Source organism: Sorghum bicolor, chromosome 10, assembly GCF_000003195.3.
Source record: "Sorghum bicolor cultivar BTx623 chromosome 10, Sorghum_bicolor_NCBIv3, whole genome shotgun sequence".
NCBI lineage: Eukaryota > Viridiplantae > Streptophyta > Magnoliopsida > Poales > Poaceae > Sorghum > Sorghum bicolor.
In genome coordinates this window covers 44,747,846-44,771,971 of record NC_012879.2, presented here as the reverse complement: position 1 = coordinate 44,771,971, position 24,126 = coordinate 44,747,846, and the positions used below count along the sequence as shown (strand labels likewise).

General features: G+C 42.5%; 1 protein-coding gene across 4 annotated transcripts; it reads right to left on the bottom strand.

Moving 5' to 3' along the window:
• On the bottom strand, positions 7,271–12,697 carry LOC8058858 (spermine synthase). 4 transcript variants are annotated; one of them, XM_021449556.1, is made up of 12 exons: positions 12,664–12,697; positions 11,201–11,418; positions 11,026–11,070; positions 10,612–10,688; positions 10,404–10,526; positions 10,166–10,270; positions 10,003–10,075; positions 9,825–9,896; positions 9,264–9,459; positions 8,518–8,644; positions 8,146–8,229; positions 7,271–7,709 (listed from the first exon to the last, which is right to left on the bottom strand). In XM_021449556.1, the coding sequence occupies exons 2-12, from the start codon at positions 11,385–11,387 to the stop codon at positions 7,632–7,634; spliced, it is 1,167 nt and encodes a 388-aa protein (XP_021305231.1). In that variant the 5' UTR covers positions 11,388–11,418; positions 12,664–12,697; the 3' UTR covers positions 7,271–7,631. The 4 variants fall into 4 exon arrangements, with proteins under 4 accessions (XP_021305231.1, XP_021305230.1, XP_021305229.1 ...); XM_021449555.1 differs by having other exon boundaries at positions 12,622–12,693; XM_021449554.1 differs by lacking the exon at positions 12,664–12,697 and adding an exon at positions 12,154–12,477.

Here is a 24,126-nt window from a genome sequence, read left to right as displayed (position 1 = left end):
CAAAATTAAACATTTTAATGTTTGATTTAATCCAGAAAATTACGCATAATATTGTGGTGGCATATATGTGCACGTGTGCAATTTTATCACTACACAATCGTTTAAGATTGTACCCTGAGGAGGGACCAGTGCCGAAGGCACCGGTGGCTCCATTCACACTAGTTGACATAGTGTGTTGCGTGAAGTAGCGGACCACAGTCGATGCAGAAAGATGTTCGCAGTGCAGTTCCGTGAACGTCCACCAGAAAGAAGACGAAGCCGACCACTTGGCGCCACAAGGAAGAAGACGAAGATGATCTCGATCCGCCGGAGAGGAAGAAGACGATCTCGTCGAGCAGTCGCGGAAGACGCTCCCCAAAAACCTGATTGCCCGCACACCCGAGCAGGTGTCTCGATGCTCTCCCGATCTCTGTGCGCGCAGAGGTTCGGAACGGGGATGAACAGAGAGCAGCTCGACGGGATGAGAGAAGACTGATTGTACGGGATGAGAGAAGACTGATTGTGTCTCGCAGGGATGGAAGGTGACTCTGCGTATGGAATATATAGGCCCCAGGAGGAAACGTCTGGTTAATGGCAATCAATCACAATTAATTACCATTAACGAGTCAATCAATTAGCAATTAATTATCATTAATTGCACAACGGTTAGATCCCGTTTTTCCTTCCTTTCCTTATTCAGACAAGACAAGCAAGTAAGCAAGCAAGCACGGCGGCGGCGGCGGCGCGCGCGTGTGGCACCCCTTTTTCCTTTCTCAACTTCTCCATAGGAGCTAACAAAGACCACCTATTTAAGTTGAGTTAACACATGTTCAATCATCAATACGGTACTAAACCGTTTTCATTATGGCATTTATTATGGGCCCTTGAATTAATCATCGAATATAATTATGGGCTAAAGGCCCATTATATTCAACAATCCCCACCTATTTCTAGGGCACATAAGAAAAGCTCTCGAATTTCCATGTCGTTTCATATACCAGTCGTTTCAGTGGAGACTGTTAAGTTGAACTTCCACTTAGAGTACAGACTACACTTAGTCACAACTTGAACAATGGACTATGCCTTGAATTGCAAGTTTTGTGTGATATAAGTTTCATCTAAACTCATAACTGATACCGGGTTGCATGAACATCCCCTCTGGTTGAAGCATATAAGTCATACTTCTAGCCCATTCATGAGTATCTAGAGATCACCCAAATCTCATAGACTGTGACTAGCAGTCAAACTCATATAGGTGTATTCCTTAAAGATGTTCTGTAGGACAACATCTATCGCTTCACAAGCCGCTTTGGAATACATTAAGGTATATAACTAGCCTTCCTTATAGACTTAGGAAAGAAATGCAATTGAGATGAGTTAAGTAAAAGGTCTTTCCTCACAATCTACTTCTGGCTTGTTTCACCATTCTACTTCACGGGATCTCCGATCATATAGAATAGGTTGCCACCATGGTAGACCTCACGTGGGTCTCAAACCCATCTCACTCGATGCACTATCTATCACATTACATGATAGTCCCTTTGTGAATTGATCAGCCAGATTCTTAGACGTATGAACATAGTCCAATGCTATAACTCCAGAGTTTCTTAATTTTCTGATAGTCTTCAAACGTCGTTTGATATGCCTAGTAGACTTCATGTTGTCCTTAGAACTGTTGACTTTTGTGATCACCGTTTGATTGTCACAGTTCATGGAAATAGCCGGCACAGGTTTTTCAACCACCGGTAGATCCATCAGGAGTTCACAAAGCCACTTGGCCTCAGCGCCGGCGGTGTCTAATGCTGTGAGTTCTGCTTCTATGGTTGACTTCGTTAAGATAGTCTGCTTGCAAGACATCCATGAAACAGCGCCACCTCCAAGCAGAAACACATATCTACTTGTGGCCTTTAACACATCAGCATCAGATATCCAATTTGCATCACAATAACCCTCTAATACCTTCGGGTATCCGGTATAGTGAATGCCATAGCTCACAGTACCTTTCAGATAGCGCATCACTCTCTCAAGAGCTTGCCAATGAATATCTCCCGGATTTGACACAAACCGGCTAAGTTTGCTCACTGCAAACGAGATATCAGGCCTCGTGGCACTTGCAAGGTACATCAATGAGCCTATAATTTGGGAGAATCTTAGTTGATCCCTTGCTATTCTTCGATTTTTCCTCAATAGCACACTAGGATCATAAGGCGTAGGAGCAGATTGACAGTCACTGTACCCAAAGCGACTTAAAATCTTTTCCACATAGTGAGATTGCACAAGTGTAATCCCACCATTGCCTTCTCTTGAAAGCTTAATGTTTAGAATAACATCAGCTTCTCCCAAATCTTTCATTTCAAAGTTATTAGACAAAAAGTCTTTAACTTCCTTGATCACATCAAGGCTTGTCCCAATGATCAGTATGTCATCCACGTACAGACAAAGGATCACACCTTCACCCCCACCAAACCGATAGTACACACATTTATCAGCTTCATTAACAGCAAAGCCGGCAGAAGTTAAAGTTCTGTCAAACTTCTCATGCCATTGTTTTGGAGCTTGTTTTAGGCTATATAGGGATTTTAATAACTTACACACCTTGCCCTTTTGACCACTTGTTATAAATCCATTAGGCTGATCCATATAGATCTTTTCCTCTAACTCTCCATTTAAGAAAGTTGTCTTCACATCCATCTGATGAATGAGAAGATCATGAGAGGCAGCCAAGGATAGTAACACTCGAATTGTTGTCAAACGGGCAACTGGTGAATAAGTATCAAAGAAATCTTCCCCTTCTCTTTGGGTATAACCCTTAGCCACAAGCCTAGCCTTGTACCTCTCAATTGTACCATCAGGCCTAAGCTTTTTCTTGAACACCCATTTACACCCTATAGGTTTACACCCATAAGGCCGTTCAACCACTTCCCAAGTTCCATTAGACATTATTGAATCCACCTCATTCCTTATTGCTTCCTTCCACAAGTCAGCATCAGGAGAGGAAAATGCCTCTTTAATGGTTGTTGGGGTATCATCCACGAGGTACACAATATAGTCATCTCCAAAATACTTCACTTTTCTTTGTCTTTTGCTCGTTCGAGTGACTACATTATCATCCTCCTTAGGATAATGAACATGGGGTTCCTCAGATTGTTCTATCAGAATAAATTGCTCATAGGAATTTATAGACTCACGACTAGAAATATTAGGTGTACTTTTTATAGAGAACTCACTTTCAAAGAATGTTGCATCTCTGGATTCCATTATAGTACCAACATTCATATCTGATACTCCAGAATTTATAATTAAAAACCTATACCCTACGCTGTGAGTAGCATAATCAAGGAAAATACAATCAACTGTCTTAGGTCCGAGTTTGCATTTTTTGTTTATTGGCACATTCACTTTAGCCAGACAACCCCAAGTACACAAATAGGAGACATTTATTCTTTTCTTTTCCTATTCCTCAAATGGTGTGATTTCGTTATTCTTTGTAGAAACTCTATTCAGGACATGACATGTTGTCAATATCGCCTCACCCCACCATTCCATAGATAGTCCCGAAGTCTCTAACATGGTGTTAACCATCTCAGTTAGAGTACGGTTCTTTCTTTCAGCAATCCCATTGGACTGTGGTGAATATGACGGTGTCCTCTCATGAATAATACCATGTTCTACGCAGAAATGAGAAAAATCACTTGAAAAATATTCTCCACCACGATCAGACCTTAAGCGTTTAATTTTCCTCTCCAGTTGATTTTCTACTTCAGCTTTATAGGCTTTAAAATATTGTAGTGCTTCATCCTTTGTTTTAAGCAAGTACACATGACAAAATCTAGTACAATCATCTATAAATATAATGAAGTATCGTTTACCACCTTTAGTCAATTCACCTTTCATCTCGCATAGATCGGAATGGATTAGTTCTAATGGTGCCAAGTTCCTCGCCTCCGCAGCCTTGTGAGGCTTGCGAGGTTACTTGGATTGCACGCATACATGGCACTTAGAACCTTTGACTAAATTAAATTTCGGGATTAAATTCGTATTTGCTAGCCCCGTTAAACAACCATAATTAACATAGCAAAATCGCGAATGCCAAAAATTCGACTCATTCGAAATAACAGTATGGTTCACGATTTTATTACACACATCATGCATAGATAAGCGGAACAAGCCTCCGCAATCATAACCTTTACCAATAAAAGTTCTAAACTTTGAAAGTATAACTTTATTGGCCTCAAAGACTATTTTGTAGCCATCTCTGCAAAGCTGTGAGCCGCTAACTAGATTCTTTTTTATGAAGGGGACATGCTGCACGTTCTTCATCAGCACCGTCTTTCCCGAAGTGAATTTGAGAATGACCGTACCAACACCAAGAACACGCGCATGAGAGCCGTTCCCCATCAGTAAGGCTTCAGTGTCGCCGGCCTGATAAGAAGAAAACAAAGAGATGTCAGCACATACATGAACATTAGCCCCAGTATCCATCCACCACTCAGGTGAATGACAGACTGAAAGAACAGTGGGTAAATAATTACCATACCCAGATGTTCCTCCTTCAGCCTCGCTAACGACTATGTTCGCTGACTTTTTCTCTTCTCTTTGAATTTGCGGTCTGGACAAGCACTTGCCCAGTGGTCATCGCTACCGCAAACAAAGCAGCCTCCATCTGCCTTTTTTTCTTAAAGGTTGCAGTTTACTTTGGCTTCGGATTTGTTCCTTGCTTGTTCTCTTGCTTGTTCTTTTTCTTATTACGGAATGCAAATTGCTTTTTCTTTTGCACCACATTGGCACTAGAAGACTCAACGCCTTTTCAATGTGTATCTTTTGCTCTCGCCTTCTTCTCAACATCAAGAGTTTCCATGAGTTCGGCAAGACCAAACTCTTTTCTCTGATGTTTTAGAGAAGTAGCAAAATCCTTCCAAAAAGGTGGCAACTTAGCGACCGCCAGCCACAAACTTTTCAGGCAACACACAAGGAATTGTTCTAGTTCCTTAGCTAGTGCCTGTATCTCATGTGCTTGTTCAATCACAGAACGGTTATCCACCATTTTGTAATCACACAGTTGCTCCATGAGGTACAGCATCAGAAACTCCGAACTTGGTCTCAGGCGCATCCTATAATTCCTTAGCAGTGGTGCAAATGATATAGTTGTCAACATACTTTTTATCGAGCGCACTAATCACGGCGCCTCTGAAGAGGTTATCGGCTGCCATGAACGTTTGCTCCTTCTCAGGAGTAAACTGTTCCGGCTTCCCCTTCGCGGCGTGATAACAACTCATAGCAGTTAACCACAATATCATTCTCGCGCGCCACCGCTTATAGTTTGAACCATCAAACAGATCCGGTTTTAACGCAGCAGCAAAACCACTAACAGAAAAATGCCTACCATCATGTTTTTGGATTGTTAGAAAATTAGACATTTTAATGTTTGATTTAATCCAGAAAATTACGCATAATATTGTGGTGGCATATATGTGCACGTGTGCAATTTTTTCACTACTCAGATTAGAGATAAACATTGCAAGAACTACTGCAACTAGAGCAGACATACTGAAAACAAAAAACAATCGTTTAAGATTGTACCCTGATGTGGGACCAGTGCCGAAGGCACCGACGGCTCCATTCACACTAGTTGACATAGTGTGTTGCGTGAAGTAGCGGACCACAGTCGATGCAGGAAGATGTTCGCAGTGCAGTCCCGCGAACGTCCACCAAGAAGAAGATGAAGCCGACCACTTGGCGCCACAAGGAAGAAGACGATCTCGTCGAGCAGTCGCGGAAGACGCTCCCCAAAAACCCCCCAGGAGGAAACGTCTGGTTAATGACAATCAATCACAATTAATTGCCATTAACGAGTCTTCCTCCCTTTCCTTATTCACCACGTGTGTGCCACGTCACGTCTGGTCTGGTCTTCGTGTGTCATGTCTCGACAAGCACGTCTCGGCTCGGCGGCGGCGGCGCGCGTGTGGCACTCCTTTTCTCTTCTTCAACTTCTCCATAGAAGCTAACAAAGGTCACCTATTTAAGTTGATTTAACACATGTTCAATCATCAATACGGTACTAAACCGTTTTCATTATAGCATTTATTATGGGCCTTTGAATTAATCATCGAATATAATTATGGGCTAAAAGCCCATTATATTCAACAGATTCAGCTTAGAACCTACTCTGTCAGACTAGCCTAAGTTAATTTCCAAACATGTTGATGTTTAGCCGCTTTCTTTTTGCTAGAGCGGCTGGTTCATTTCTAAGTGATCATAATAGCCACAGAGCTTATCTCCTTTTTGACTGCGCTTAAAACTCCTAGTACTCCTTTGTAACAGACTGTAAGATAGAAGAGAAAAATAGATAAGAGCAGAGCCAACCTCAGACTGGATATCAACATATCCTACATTGCCGATGTAAGCGCCATTTCATTGATTAGCCCAAGAACGTAAAAGCCAAACATAAAAAGTTATTGAATCTACTAAACCTATGCAAAATTAGATGACGCCTGGCCATTAAATTAAAAGCAATGAAGAAGTTTATTTTTTGAACTCAAACAAATGGACTATAAATATGTAGGGCAAGTTTGATATCATGGCTGAAGCTGGCTCGGTCTATAGGCCTATGCCTCTTTTTTTTTTTCTTTTTGCGAGATTCGGTTATAGATATAGACACTCACAAACATAAGCATACACAGACTCTTATAAGAGCTTAATTTAGGAAGTTGGGCTGGAGTTGCCACCGCATCAGACACGCCACGCCCTGTATATTTGATTAGAGTGCGTAAGCAATGAAGTACCTGTGTCGCTAACTAAGCATGGCTCTAGTAGATATAACTCTAGTCTAACAGGATGTCAGGATCTTGTTGTCCTGAACCTGCTGCTTACATATAACTCAAACTTGAACCATTTTACCAATGGATACTGTTCAGAGAGATTATACTGTTAGAACAATAATTAAATGAACACAGATTGTATCCCCGTGCTTTTAATCATCTAATCTAATGTTTTACTTCCTACAATCTCAACTTTTGAGTTCGAACCAAAAGCCTGAAGTCCAAGTTAAAGGTGTAGACTTTCACAGTAAATGTTGAGATATGAAGATTCATATATGCTAACACGGCATGTTGTCTATGTTAAAGTAAACCATAGTGTTTATTTCTACTGCATTCGTGTAGAAGTTATAATATGCGGTAGTGTCTTACAGTTCTTTCTTGGTGAGCATCTCCAACGATATAGGTCCCCCAATAAAATAGTCAAAGCAAAAACTCATAAGAAATAACTAATCCTAATTTCAAAGCATGTAGTCTTAGGGGCAAAGTGAACAGCAGATAGCACCTCCATTATTGGCCATCTTTTTTTTTTGTACATCATTCACATCAGTTGACAATTTTTTCACAGTTTGCAAGGTCTATTATACATCAACGGGTCATACAAGTCATAACTTACAGGTGAAATTGTGCACAACAAACAGCAGGCTAGCTAACAAGATAGGGAACATATTAATTGTTCCGGCAGGCATTGCATTAGTTCAATATCCACCCCTTATTCAATCGATCATCACTCAAGTCACTATACCAAAGCTGCTCGTGCGGTGTCAACAAAATCCAGTGACTGATTTATTCTGTGAGAATACAACTATACCGAGCAAGATAGAGCATGGCTCAGGCCTAGGAAGCTGTAAGAATGGCATTGTTTGACAATATCTTTATCTTCTGCGGTTCTGACACTGATTCTTTCGGTTTCTCCTGTCATGATGTATATGAAAATAGAGGCAAAGGTTAGTACTGCTGTAGCAATTGCGAAAAAGTACTCTGTTGAACAGTCCTCAGGATGATCCTCATCCTATATAGAGGCACCCAGTCAGTGTTCCAGTAATGACGTCTGGACATCTCATCAATTGAAAAGAAAAACAGTGGCCTCACTATCACTACTGGATATGTTTTTAGAAAGAGCAGTGGCTTCCGTATCAGTACTGGATGTGTATGCCAGTAATTGTGACGATCATAGATGGAAAGCTTTGTGCAACAACTAAATCGAACTGTGGTTGTGTTCTTCCCTATCGTGAAAATTTCAACACAAAGAAACAGACAAAGTACTGCATTTGCAAAAGCTGTTCAAGATACAAAATGCATAGACACAAAGAATAAACACCATCAACAGAGTAATTAAGAAACAGCTCACGTTTTCAGCATAAGTACTAGGAGTGGCATATGATTCCAGTTCTCTTCTTACAAATGTTGGCAGAACAAAAGCAGCCCTATGAATCTGTTAAACAAGGAAAATTCAAACAGAAATCCGATGTCAGGCAGAATATCTTCAAACAAAAAACAACAGAGGACCACTATGATCACAAGTACTCCAATGTGGTCAGAGCTTGCACAACAGAAATGAAGAGTCAGTAGTCATTTTTGTGGGGTGTTGTGACAAAAGCATGGGCGAAATGCCTGTGAAATTTAAAAAAGGTACTGTGGTCTGTAGGTCAATTTCCTAAGTAATTGTGGACTGACTTTCACAAAGACAAGCAGCAAGGATAGCGAAATACTCTGGACAAACCTCTGAATTGTAAAATCTGAGCTCCCTTCCAGCTTTTCCAGCTCCTATTTTCTCAATTGGATTCACAGGACTTAAGAAGTTCACTTCACGACCTTCTTTCGCACATAGCAAAAATCCAATGACACCACTGGAAATCCAAATAACTACTTGATTAGCTGATTCTTTTTTTTCTTTTTCTTTTTTTTGCAAAAGTGGACACAAAAATATCTGACCAAACATTGAACAGAAACAGCTAATTGAAATTTTGTCTATCATAATGTGGCCAGCAAATCTTCTTATTAATATAATGATGCACAGCTCTCTTGCGTGTTTGATAAAAAAATGTGACCACAAATCTTTCAAAGTAGGACACCACAAACTTCTTCGGTAAGTTGGACAGCAGATCCTTACAGATTCAGCTCATTCATCCACATACTTGCCAATGAGTCCAATCTTTAGTCATTTCAATCACAATATGTTTTGCCTACTCTCTGTGTTGTATGAGCAGAACTTAAGATCATGAACTTCACAAGATTACGAGCATGGCAATATCCTATCCCAAACATAAATGATATTTTTATTTGGTCGTGCTTCGCTGGTGGTCCAGCGGTGCATAAAGATATATGCAATGTCGTGACTCTGAACCCAATATGCCCTCTAAACCAAATATGCCAAAAAAATTAGCCTTTAGAAGATAACTCAGAAAACTAGTAAAGAGAAGAAAAATGCACATGCAGATAATTGGAAAAAATATTAGTGCATAATACCTGGGATATGTTGGAACACTTGTCCAGGCATAGTGCACGGCACCCTTGAATGTCTGTCGACAGATAGCAAGCATATCCTGGATTAGATGTGTGTGCAGCCACATGCTCTCAGCAAGATTACAAAGAACACCACCAGGCTTCAAAGCTCTAGCAATTGTCTGAATAAATGGTTTCTCCACGAGTGCCTGTGCTGGCCCTGTAATAATCAGTATGAAAGGAATTTAAAACAGTGTGCAAACAAAAGGTATCAATCAATCAAGTGAACTTTATGAACGCATATTAATTTTCCAAAAAAGACACAGGTGTAAATCAACTAGGTATATCGAGGTTATGTTTGGAACCACCAAAAGTTCCCTCACATGTAAATAAACAATTTCATATGAAATATTGCATTCCAAACGTGCTCATGCATACTAAACCAGCTATTGTAGATAACAGGATAAGAAAAGAAATCAACAAGAAGCAACCTTATCAAGAATGACATGTGAATGAAGTGATAAACAAATGTACAAGAGAGTTCTATACTTCTTATTACTAAAATATGTGATAGCAAGAACCCACCAATTGGATCTGATGAATCGACAATAATAGCATCATATTTTCCTTCAGGAGAATTCCTCAGGAAGTCAACAGCTGCAAAACAAAAGCAAGCATACTATGAACTACAGTGGCATATCCTACAGGCTACAGCCTATCACAATCATATAAAATACCACCAGGTACCAGCTTTTCAACATACCATCACCAACATGAAGTCGGACACGAGGATCTTTATATCCAATGGATATGTTTGGAAAGAATTCTTTGCAAACCTGCACAGTTTGTAGAGAAAAATCAGAAAAAAAATATATTCACACTATTATTCATTGAATTTTGAGCATAGGTAAAGTGATCATTCTTACATCAATAACCAATTGATCAATCTCACATATATCAATAGTATCCACTGAATCATGTCTGGCTATTTCCCGCAGTACACCACCATCACCACCTCCAACAACCAAAACCTGCATCAGTTAGTAAGCCTATATCATAAGGTGAACTGCCCATAAAGTTACTCATAAGAAAACGTAAGGTGGGGGAGAACATCCTTCAATTCGATTTATTCAGTATATTCAGAAAAAAGGTCAAGAAACATACATTCTTCGGTGCTGGAATTGAGCACAGTGGAAGGTGAGTAACCATTTCCTGGTATGCGCATTCATCCTTGTCAGTCAACTGAACTATACCATCAAGCACAAGAACATTTCCATAGGTTGAAGACTGCGAACAGAAATGAAAGTGCTACTTAGTACAATGATTGACGAGTTCGGGTTTTCATGTGCAAATTTCAAAGATAAAAAATAACCTCAAAAACTAAAATTTCTTGGTAAGGCGATTTCCCTTGAAACAAAATCTTCTCCACTTTCAGTGAATGAGCCTCTCCTGTGAATAAAACAAATAAAAAAAAGATGTTGATCAAACTCCTGATTTCTGAATAGGTAGGACATATGGACCATTAAAGGCTCTTAGGGGACAAATATTTTTGACATACACAAGTAGAGCAATATTGAAAGTCTCCACTAGGCAGTTTTGCATATCAAATCTTCTGAAGTTATGAAACCGATAAAAATTAGGCAGGTACGAATGACCAAGTTTTATATCATCATAAAATGATTAAATTTAACAAAATATTGTAGTGCGACAGCATGTGAACCTGAAGATGTTTGGAAGAAAAAAACATGCCAGATTTCTATTAATTTAGCAGAAACAAGAGAAATACCAGGCCACATCGGGTTGTTGAAGTACTGCACTTTGCTTGTTTTGCCTGCACATACATCAATTCGGTACTATATATATATCAGAACTGCTGAAAGAATATATATATATATATATATTAGATACAAACAAATGATGGTCACATAGCCCGTTAGCACCAATCTGAATTCTGAACATACCAAAACGCGATCTGGGTTCAGTGAACCACCCTGAGACCACAGTATCATGGCACTTGGCTTCGGATTCAGGCACGCCTGCCTTGGCCTTGACGCAGCAAGGAGGGAGCGGTTTGCGGGCGGCATCATCCGCACTTCCCTTTGTCTGTGCCGCTGCTGCAGAACCGTTTCTTGCGTCTCCAACCTCCATGAGTCCTATTGCTCTTTGAAGGTCCCAGTCTCTGGCTCGACAGTCGACAAATAACGTATACAAGTCAGGCAAGAGCAGAATTTCAGACGCAGAAAACAAACAGGGGCGTTCTCCATTTATCATCAGTGCTGCTGCTTCGTATTAAAGCGAAACGTAAGCAAAAAAGCAAGGATTCGTAGCTAGCCATCTGGATAGGCAGTGGGAAAGCATTATCTACGCGTGACAGGTTGCTACACCTGCACCAGACGAATAGCATAGAATAAAGTAAGAGCAGCACGTTCATCAAAAAAAGTAAGAGCAGCACCAAACTGAAAAAGTAAAAAAAAGAGGAACGTGGACAAGAACAGAATATTTTATATTAATTAATAATAGCAAAAAAAAAGGAGGGGAGAAAAGAACTCCGTAGAATCACCAACCGGTCCAGTACTATATATATATATACAAAAAAAAAACTAATGAACATGTCCTAAAAGAAATCGCAAGCACTCGATCAACTACAGTCGGAAATTCCAGCAAGGCCTCGTTTATCAAAAAGTTTCCAAGATTTCCTGTTACATCAAATCTTGCGGTACATACATAAAGCATTAAATATAGACGAAAATAAAAGCTAATCACACAGTTTGACTGTAAATCACGAGATGAATCTTTTGAGCCTAGTTAGTCTATGATTAGATAATATTTGTTAAATAAAAACGAAAATGCTACGTGCCAGTCCCCCGACCGGAATAATCAGATACGCAAGGAAGGCAGAGCTACAAAGGAGTACCGTCGATCAGTTGGGAACTCGCCGACGGATGCAGCAATCCGGAGGCACGCAAGGCTCCGCCGCTAATTAACCTCGCGGTAAATCGAGCAGGGGCAGAACAGAACCCACGGCGCGACGCGAGCAAAGCCTGTTTCCTGTACTCAGCCGGCCAGGCCAGCCCTACCGTACCGGAGAGGAAGAAGAAGACGAGGTGGCAGCACTCAGCAGCGAAACTTTTTTTTTTCGCAAATTCCCTTTGCAGAGATAGAAAACGCGAACAGGTCCCTTTTCTATTGCACAGGCGCTCCACCGACGAATTTTAGATAATATTTTGGCATTTTCAGAGGGCCGAGTGGCGAGCCGCAGCTTCGGAAACGGAAATAAGAACGGCGTCCCAAAAAGTTGGGCGAGAAAAAACTGACAATTCCAATGCACAAGGATGAGAAACGAGAAACAAGCAAAAGGGTGTGGCCGTCATCCTCGTCTCACCCCCCAAGACTTCGGGAGCTTCGAGATCCTCATCTCGCTCACCTTGGAACGATCGGCGAAGACGATGCACCGGAACGGAGTGGAGTGGGTGATGAGTGGAGGGAGGCCTTAAATAGGTGACGCCAGGAATGAGGAATGTTTTGTACTGTGACATACGCGTTCTTTTAATATTTTTCATATAAATTGCTTTTTTTTCCTTCCTCGCTTCTGCGCTCTCCGTCCAACAAAAAAAAAATTTCTAGCAGCCTATTGAACGGTCCGAGCCACCGCTCGAAGTTTCTAACTCCACCGATCGAGTCATCGATCGCCGCCATGCTCCACCTTACGCTATGTCCTTCTCTGAACACCCCCATGCGAGCCTTGCGCGGTGTGAAACATATTTATCATATCTTCCACGATCTTCTTCTATAAATCTGGCTCTAGATACCACTTGTTAGAGTGCACGGTTAGTTCCAGACCCAAACGGATCTATTAACCGGAAGCATAATCAACATAGAAGAAAATACGCAAACAAGAACGATACCGAGGCACGATATTTTTTAACGAGGTTCGGCGATATGCTTAATCATCGGGGAAATGACTACGGGCGCTCCTCTCCATAAACAGCAGCTACACCGGATTCCGGGCGATCCCGCTGAAAGGTCCAAATGGCTAGAGGGGGGGTGAATAGCCTATTTAAAAATTCTACAAACTTCACTAAGCAAGTGAGTTAGTAAAACAAATAGCGAAGCAAATCTAGCACTAGCTCAACTAAGCTATGCAAGCCACCTATACAAAACTAGTACAAGGCTAAACACTAAAGCACAACAACAAGAGAAGGCTAGCTACACTCCTAAACAAGAAGACTAAACAAGCTAAACAACTAGCAAGGTATACAAGTAAGTAAAGAAGTGGAGAGTGATTGTTATACCAACGTTGTAGAGTAGAGATATATCCAACCAATCACTTACAATCACAATCACAATAGATAATCCTCGGCAAGAGATGACACAAGATTTTTTACCGAGGTTCACTCGGCAAGCTACTCCTCGTTGTGGCGATACACCCACTTGATGGATCACGAGCTAATTGGCAATCCAAAGCCAAATTCTCAGCGGGTGCCGCACATCCACTCATAAGATGGGGATCCTCCAAGCCACGAGCAATCCACTAGAGTAGCCAATTGCGATCTCCCGCGGGGAAGGCTCAAGAACCCCTCACAAGTCACTTGGTGAGGCTCGAAACAATCTTCAATCACGAGCTCAACACCACCGCTGCTCCAAGCCGTCTAGGGCGTCGGGAAACACCCAAGAGTAACAAGAAATCCGCAGCAAACTCAAGAATCAAGTGCCACTAAATGCAACTCTCAAAGCAATGCACTTGAATCTCACTCAATCTCACTAGGATGAGCTATCAAGCAAGGAGATGAGTGGAGGGAGTGTTCTCTAGCTCAATGTAGGTCTCAAGTAATCAAATATGCAAGAGAGAACCTCCCAAAGCCGTCCACCAACTATTTATAACCCCCTCAAAGAAACTAGCCGTTGGCTGTTTTCACTAGGCTGAAAACGGGGGCACCGGACGCTACCAAGTGGTCATCGGACGCTCGAACCCCAGCGTCCGGTGCTCAGGGGTTGGCCACGTGTCCTTCTTGGGTCTCGCGTGTCAAATCCTAACGGTCACCTGCGGATCACCGGACGCTCTGTAGGTCCACACCGGACGCATGCGCAGAGAGAGTCGCAAAACGCAGGGTCACCGGACGCTAAGCACCGGTAGCGTCCGGTGCTCACCGGACCCATGCGCAGAGAGGGTCGCAAAACGCCCTCACACCGGACGCTCTCAGAGTGCGTCCGGTGCTCTACCCTAGCAGGGTCAAGCACACCGGACTCTGAGGCCAGCGTCCGGTGCCTCCGCACTCAGCGTCCGGTGAGTGTTTCTCAGTGAGAAAACACTCCCGCGACTTCTCCAAATTTCCACCCGGCGCAATAGAAAATATACACTTATTTTTCTCAAAAGCGCCGAATCCCGCCAAGCAAGCTCGGCGGGAGGGAGAGAGGAACCCAAACCCTTCTCAACCCTAGGAACTCCACCTCCTTTGCAAATGTGCTAACACCAACAAGTGTCCACCACCAAAGTGCATGTGTGTTAGCTTTTCACAAACATTTTCCCAAAGGAGTTAAGTTAGCACTTTACTAGATCCTAATGCATATGCTCAAGATATGGACCTAGTAGCACTTGATTCGAGAGATGACCGTGATTTCCCCTCTTGATAGTCGGCTATCTATCCTAAACCCGGTCAATCACTTCTCTACTCATCTTAGACCGGCAAAAGTAAAACCCTATGTTTATACCTTTGCCTTGATAACTTTGCTCCTCGTCTATCATCATGATCTCCACATCAAGCTTCATCTCTTTATAGTCATGTGGCCACCTTTCCATGCCACCATGCACCTTCATCACATGTGTTGCTATGCCTAACTCACATCACTTAAACACAAGGCATTAGCAACTTGGTGTCATTAATTACCAAAACCAAACTTGGGCTTTCACCCGCGGCCTCGCCGCCACCCAAACCAGCCGCCAAGTCGTCTTATGGTTACAACAGGGGTGACCTTATATTTATGGCCCCCTAGGACATGGAGTTCGACTCCAACTCTATCCTAGCCCCTAATACAACTCAAATCCAATGTAACCAAATTATACACATATTCGACACATATCTAACAAACTTCACCATGGCGAATATGCACGCCATCTGGAAGTCGTCCATGCACGAACCTCCGTGTACTCGGACTTGAGCCGTCTCTTCCGCCGCTCACTTAGAACGGCCTGATGAGGCTGATCCCACAGCCGCATCACCACTTGGATAGAACACCGCCACATTTGCATTGCCATCCATGACTCCACTTTCAACAACACTGAAAGCCCAAGTTTGGTTTTGGTAATTAATGACACCGAGTTGCTAATGCCTTGTGTTTAAGTGATATAAGTTAGGCATAGCAACACATGTGATGAAGGTGTATAGTGGCATGGATAGGTGGCCACATGATCACAAAAGAGATGAAGCATGAAGTAGAGATCATGGTGATAGGCAAAGAGTAAAGTGAACAAGGCAAAGGTATAAACATAGGGTTTTGCTTTTGCCGGTCTAAGTTGAGTAGAGAAGTGATTGTCCGGATTTAAGATAGATAGCCGACTATCAAGAGGGAAAATCACGGTCATCTCTCAAATCAAGTGCTACTAGGTCCTTATCTTGAGCATATGCATTAGGATCTAGTAAAGTGCTAACCTAACTCCTTTGGTAAAATGTTTGTGAAAAGCTAACACACATGCACTTTGGTGGTGAACACTTGGTGGTGTTAGCACATTTGCAAAGGAGGTGGAGTTCCTAGGGTTGAGAGGGGTGTGGGTTCCTCTCTCCCTCCCGCTGAGCTTGCGAGGCGGGATTCGACGCTTTTGAGAAAAATAGTGTATATTTTCTATTGCGTCGGTGGGAAATTTGGAGAAGTCGCAGGAGTGTTTCTCGCCGGATGCAAGGTACGGAGGCACCGGACACTGGCCTTAGCGTCCGGTGTGCTGTCAGTGCTTGACCCTGCTAGGGTTGAGCACCGGACGCACTACACCGGACGCAGGGTATTCCCTGTTCATGCGTCCGGTGAGGCCTGTCTTAACAGAGGGTGTCTGTTTGAGAGCACTGGGCGCTCTGGGCGCGTCCGGTGTGAGGGGGTTTTGCAACCCTCTCTGCGCTTAAGTCCGGTGAGCACCGGACCATCTGGTGCTCCGAGTCCGGTGAGGTCACAGTTTGCAGAACTCTCTACGATGGGTCCGGTGAGTACTGGACGCGTCCGGTGCTCACTTAACCATGTCCGGTGGTTCGTAGGTAGCCGTTAGAGACTGACGCATGAGATTCAAAGAAGGACATGTGGCCAACCCCAGAGCACCGGACGCATGGGGTCGAGCATCCGGTGCTCACTTGGTAGCGTCCGGTGCCCCCGTTTTCAGCTCAGTGAAAGTGGCCAACGACTAGTTCTTTAAGGGAGCTTATAAATAGAAGGTGGCCGGCTTTGGGAGGCTCTCTCTTGCACATTGAGTACTTGAGGCATACTTTGAGCTAGAGAACACCTCCTCCACTCATCTCCTTGCTTGATTGCTAATCCTAGTGAGATTGAGTGAGATTCAAGTGCATTGCTTTGAGAGTTGCATTTAGTGGCACTTGATTCTTGAGTTTGCTATGGATTTCTTGTTACTCTTGGGTGTTTCCCGACACTCTAGACGGCTTGGAGCAGCGGTGGTGTTGAGCTTGTGATTGGAGATTGTTTCGAGCCTCACCAAGTGATTTGTGAGGGGTTCTTGAGCCTTCCCGTGGGAGATCGCAATTGGCTACTCTAGTGGATTGCTCGTGGCTTGGAGGATCCCCATCCTGTGAGTGGATGTGCGGCACCCCCTGAGGGTTTAGCTTTGGATTGCCAATTAGCTCGTGATCCATCAAGTGGGTGTATCGCCACAACGAGGACTAGTTTGCCGGGAAGCATGTGTACCTCGATAAAAAATCTTGTGTCATCTCTTGCCGAGGATTCTCTTATAATTATGATTGATTGATTGGCTACATTTCTACTCCACAACGTTGGTATAACAATCTCTCCTCTCTCCTTTACTTAAGTGCATACCTTGCTAGTTGTGTAGCTTATTTAGCTTAGCTATCTTGTTTAAGAGTGTAGCAAGCTTCTAGTTGTGCTTTCTTGTTGTAACTAGTGTTTAGCTTTCTTGCTAGACTTGTGTAGGTGGCTTGTATAGCTTAGTTGTGCTAGTGCTAGAATAGCTTCGCCTTTTGTTTTACTAATCAACTTGTCTGGTTGAAATTTGTACAAAATTTAAATAGGCTATTCACCCCCTCCCTCTAGCCATTTGGACTTTTCAAGTGGTATCGGAGCCGAAGTACCATTTATTTGAGGCTTAACAACCTATGGTGAAGAAATGGCTCTTAGTTTGCATATCAACAACACCAAGAAGGCACCTTACTTTGATGGCACCAATTATGCTTATTGGAAGGTCAAGATGACCGCCCATCTCAAGTCAATCAATAGAGAAGTTTGGAAGGTGTCCGAAACAAAGTTTGAGGTTGCAAATGAGAATGCACCTACACCGGTTGAAGAAAAGAAGCTTTAATGCAATGACATTGCAATAAGTGCTCTTCACGAAGCTCTTGATGACAAGACCTTTGAGCAAATCAAGAACATTGAGATTGCTCATGATGCATGGGCAAAACTAGAAGAAACATTTGAGGGCACTAAGGGAACCAAGACCGCCAAGGCATACATCCTCCAAGAAAAGTTCTCAAGCTTCAAGATGCAAGAAGATGAAAGTGTGCCAGAGATGTTTCACCGGTTGCAAGTTATTGTGAATGAGCTCAAGGCACTTGGGGAAGAAGTGAAGGATAGTCAATTCTCTATGAAGTTCTTAAGAAGCTTGCCCAAGAGATTTGACACATTGATCACCGTGGTAGTCAAGACAACACTTAGTGAATCAACTCCTCAACAAGTGTTCCAAGAAGTGATGACCGATGATGCTTATAGAGAAGATGATGAGAAGGATGAGTTGATCAAAAAGAAGAAGAAGGATGGTGAGAAGAAGGATGATGAGAAGAAGAAAAGTGTGGCATTCAAGGCCTCCTCATCCAAGGGCAAAGCCAAGATAGAGTCATCAAGTGAAGAAGAAGCAAGCTCTTGTGATAGTGATGAAGATGAGGAGATGGCTCTTCTTGTCAAAAGATTTGGCAAGTTTATGAAGAAGAAGGGCTATCAGGCAAGAAGGAAGAAGAGCTCCTTCAAGAAGAATGACCATTCCATGAGGTACTTTAGATGCCATAGCAAGAATCATCTCATCGCCAAGTGTCCTTATGATAGTGATGATGAAGATGCTATCAAGAAGGAAAGAAAGAAGCAAAAGAAGAAGCAAGAAAAGAAGGAAGGCTCAAACAAGAAGAAGGGTGATGCCCATGTTGCAACTTGGGATAGTGATGACTCCTCAAGTGATGATGAGAGCACTAAGAAGAAGGCGCATGCTAGCATTGCAATTCAAGGAAAAAGCTCCATCTTCGACACTCCATCATGCTTCATGGCTAAGGCCACTAAGGTATCATCCGATTATGATAGTGACCATGCTAGTGATAGTGATAGTGATGATGATGAACCAACTAAAGATGAACTAATCACTATGCTAGAAGATTGCACTCATCACTATAAAGAAACTAGAAAGGAGTGCAAGGCCTTGCTTAAGGATAAGAAAACCCTTGAGCAAGAACTTGATGAGCTTAGAGCATCTTTTGAGAGTCTAAAGGAAGACCATAAGAAGCTTCAAAAGGCCCACACTAAGCTTGAAGAAGCTCATTCCTCTCTAGTTAACAAATGTGAAAATGAGCCAACTAAAATTGAAAAAGCTCAAACTTGCAACATAGGCATAACATGTGATATCTTGAGTAAGCCTATTGTTATTGCTTCTACTAACCCTTCATGTAGCACATCTACATCATCCTCATCTAGTAGTGATGGTTTCACTTGTGACACCACACTAAAAGTTGAGAATGAAATTCTCAAGAAGGAGGTGAAAGAGCTCAATCACACATTAGCCAAGGCTTATGATGGTGAGGACCGCTTGCTTATGTGCTTGGGTAGCCAAAGAGCTTCTCTCTATAAAGAGGGATTGGGCTATAACCCCAAGAAAGGCAAGGCCGCCTTTGCTCCTTACAAGACTAGTTTTGTGAAGAACAATGGCTGGTATTGCAAAGCTTGCAAGCAAGTTGGTCACCTAGAGCAACAATGCATGAACAAGAAATCCAAAGCTCATGTATCCTCAATTAAGCTCAATTCTTTCTATGTGCTTACCAAGGATACAAATGGTGTTCATACTAAGTTCATTGGTGCACCATGGATGGGCTCAAAGAAGAAAGCCATTTGGGTACTAAAGAGCTTAGTTGCTAACCTTGGAGGACCCAATCAAGTTTGGGTACCTAAAAGGAATTGATCTTGTCTTGTAGGTCAATTACAAAGCCGAAGGAAGGCATTGGGTGCTTGATAGTGGGTGCACTCAACATATGACCGGGGAGTCTTGTATGTTCAAATCAATTGATACTAGTCAAAATGGTGGCTTTGATTCAATCACCTTAGGCAACAACAAGAAAGGCAAGGTCAAGGGGTTTGGTAAAATTGCTATCTCAAATGACATGAGCATATCAAATGTGTTGCTAGTTGAGAGCCTTGATTTCAATCTCTTGTCAATTGCACAACTTTGTGACCTTGGTTTCAAGTGCATCTTTGGTAGTGATGATGTTGAGGTGGTTAGTGTTGATGGATCAAACTTGATATTCAAAGGATTTAGGCATGGTAGCTTATACTTGGTTGATTTCAATGATAGTGACACTCAATTAACATCTTGCCTCGTTAGCAAATCAAGTTTGGGTTGGTTGTGGCATAGAAGGCTTGGTCATGTTGGAATGAAACAATTGAACAAACTATTGAGGCATGACTTAGTTAGAGGCTTGAAGGATGTCACCTTTGAGAAGGATAAACCATGTAGTGCTTGTCAAGCTGGAAAGCAAGTTGGAAATGCCCATCCTAAGAAAAGTGAAATGAGCACATCAAAGACATTTGAGCTATTGCACATGGATTTGTTTGGGCCAACAACATACACTAGCATTGGTGGCAACAAGTATGGATTTGTGATAGTAGATGACTACACTAGATACACTTGGGTGTTCTTCCTCTATGACAAGAGTGATGTTTGTGATTTATTCAAGTCTTTTGTCAAGAGGGTGCAAAATGAGTTGGAACCACTATCAAGAAGATTAGAAGTGACAATGGTAGTGAATTCAAGAACACAAGAATTGAGGAAGTGTGTGATGATCTTGGCATTGGACATCAATTCTCTCCAACATACACTCCTCAATCCAATGGTGTAGTTGAAAGAAAGAATAGAACCTTGATTGATATGGCTAGATCATTGCTTAGTGAATACAATGTTAGTCATTCATTTGGAGTGAAACCATCAACACGGCTTGCTATTGTAGCAACCTCTCTATTTCCATGGGAAGCTTGGGAAGACACCATATGAGCTATTGAATGGAAGAAAGCCCAACATTGCATACTTTAGAGTGTTTGGTTGAAAATGCTACATTCTCAAGAAAGGCACTAGATTGAGAAAATTTGAGAAGAAATGTGATGAATGGTTCTTACTTGGTTACTCCACCACAAGCAAAGCATAGAGTTTGGAACTTGACAAATGGCACATCGGAAGAGGTCCATGTAACACCCCAGTGTTATGGTTGCATCATTCACTTGCATAACATGAGCATCATCATCTTCATAAGCATATCATGATCATCATTCACCTTGGGTCATGTCATTTTATGCAAAAATGTGATTTAACTTGCTTAAATATGTTTCCTATGCTTGTGTTTCCTTGTACCATGCTCATGTTTGCGTTCTATGCCTTGGTAAGTAGTTTATCTATGCTTAACTCAACTTTTGGAACAATATTCATGTTGGTCATATCTCCAAATTAGGTACCTAAGTCATACTTTCATCTTTAGGCCCTAAAAACCTCTTTTGCTTAGGCTTTTAAAAAGTGCTTTATAAAATGTTTGCATGTCAAAACTTTCTACAGCAAAGTTGTAGCAAATTTTATAAGGAACAAAAGTTGTTTTATGGCCATCTCATGAAAATGATCACATCATGCTCAAAAAGTGTTTGCAAGGCAGTTTTGGGGGCTGTTTTGGCACTTACCCAAAATCGGCTAAGTCCTGGCGCCACCAGTTTGCTCGATCGGTTTTGGGAGCTTCATATCTCTTGATCCAGGCCGATCTGGCTCTTGCTCCAGTTGACAATCTTGTAGAACTCGTTTAGTACTCCAACTTTGTCAACTACACCATCTCCTAATTCGCCATGGTTTGGGAGATAATCACCGTCAAAGTAGCTCTGTCAGTCAATCATCGCCATGTCTGATTGAACACCGAGCTCATCGACGTGGCCGACCGGCGTCAGCACCACGGCGACATTTGGCTCCCGTACGTCGTCTCTGGCCCCGCTCGTCAGCTTCGAGCGCACGCATGACCTCCACGGCGACGCCCTGGACGAAGTGGACGCGTCCATTTCCTCCTTCCTCCCTCTCTCACGCTAGAAACGCGGCCGCAGCGGAGTCGCCGTCGCGAGCTCACTCCGGCGAGCTCGAGCGCGCTCCTCGCCGCATCGCTGCCCAACAAAACTCGTCCAAAGCTCCGCCGTGACCTGCTCTCCAACCTCCAACCGCAAACTCGCCGTGAAACCCTCCGGTGAGCCGACATTTCCAACTTCCCCCAAATCGGGTCGTCGTGACCGTTTTCTCCGGCGAACTCAATGCTGAGCTCCTCGGAGCATCTCATCTCCTCTGGTTAGGTTCTAGAGGTAGCTTAGGTTCTTAGCTAGCGTTTGCGCCACTTAGGGGACGCTCTACCGCACTCACCGTCGCCGGACACGACGCGCAGCGCCGCCGTGTTTCCGCCGGACTTCGGTCCTCTCGTGGCCAACCCGATCCACACCGTTTCAAGCCTAGCCACCTACCTAGGAAGCTTCGCCGTAGTTCACTGGTGCTGTAGGAAACCCTAGGTCACGCTCTACCGGCCTGAGAGCTCCAGCGTATCGCCGAGCATCTCCGCCGAGCCAGCATGGTCGACGACAAGCCCCTTCCGATGGCTCCGTCGTGGGGAAAAGGGGGTCTATCGGTTCGCAAGTGTCTGGGATCACGTTAGTGCCCTTGGTTGGGCCGGAGACCTCGCCGTCGTGGAGAAATCGTCGGTGAACGTCGCCTCGGTCGAGAGGAAGACGAACCTGACATGCGGGCCCCGCTGTCAGTGACACATCGTTTCCCTCCTCTCTTTTATTGAAAATCCAGATTTCTTGCAATCTTGCAAAAATCATATCTCCAGTTTTGTGATAATCCATGGGATGGCTAGTTTTTAATAAAAATATAACATGCACCATGTTTGCTGTGAAAAATAATTGTTATGATTTAATCTTGTTATTTGAGTGTAAATTCATATCTTTTGAGATACTGCTCCTTTTGCTGTGAAATTTTTATCGTATGCTCTGAGTGATATTAGAATGCTCTGATAAATATTTTATGATTTTTGGAGTGCTGTGTCTCTGATATATAATTTATGTTGGTGCTATGGCTTGTTTTCATATTTAAATCATAATAAATGTTTGATGCTTATGCTGGTGTTCTATTTTGGTGTCAAGCTTGTTTATAGTAATAGTAACATGTAAATAATCTGAAATCTGTTGTTTGACACTATCTAAGCCATGCTTCTTAATTTATAAAATAAGCACCTTGTTACATGTTGATTATTTATCTTAAGTTTGGCATGTGCAATTGCTCTGAAAATTTTATGGTAATGTCAAGATGCTATGCCTGTGCTTCTGTAATTTTTGTAGATTTTTCTGAGTACTTTTGCTAGTATCTTGTAATCATGCCCTTTATGGAATTAAATTAATAAATGCCATGTTATTAAATGTTTAGTGGTCAACATATGATGTTCTGGTGATCTTAGGTTATGCTTGTGCTTGTAAGCCATTTGGTTGGCACTAAATATGTTTTGGTTATGTCATTAAATAATTAATTAAAGATTTATAGCTGTTCTGGACAGCAAGTGAGTAATCTGACCTTTGCTTGATGATAACTTGATTTTCTGAAAGACTTGTCTAAATCAAAGATGTTGTAAACTTTATGGACTAGCTGTGGTTTAATTTTGGGATCAATTGGTTCAATAGTGTAAAAGTTATGGCTCTTCCAAGTTGGGTTCCAGAAGTAGGTGTTCTCTGTTTTTCTGGGATAGAACCTGGAACTTTGTTTAATTGACCTATTTAATTTGTGAATCTTGCTGTGATGGTTAAAGATGAAATGTAAACAATTTCATAAGCTTTCCAGAATGTCCTCATTCATGTGTGTTGGATCTGTAAAGCATTAGTTATGGTTTATTCCGTGAGCTGCCCTGTTATGTGATGATTGCTGTTTGTGGTTTAACTTAGTGAATCTTGCTAAGTTAGTTAGTCATCTTTTGTGAGCTTGTAATGGGAGTTACTCCGTAAATGAGTCTCCAGTGAAGTTCTAATCATGTTACCAAGCATTCATCCTCATCTAGTATGCACACATGTCTCACTCGTCGTGCATGCAATAGGTGCACCGGAAACGACAGCTTCGTTCGAGCTCCAGGTGAACCCCGAAGGTCAGGAGGTCAATCCGGAAGTGGAGGTCCAGCCAGCCGGACAAGAGGAGCCTGAAGAGGAAGTCGAGTGCCCTAATCACGAGCCAGCCTTATTTGTGAAAGGCAAGCCTCGGAGCATCTTAAGTCTCCCACTTTAATTTCGAAAGCTTACTTGATTATGTTAAATCTATTGATGCATTACGTATAGGAATTGTGATGAAACCCTTGCTGCATTATATCCTTTTCCTTGTCCAGATATCCTTCTACTACCTGGTTGTAGAGTTAGGATCGAGTAG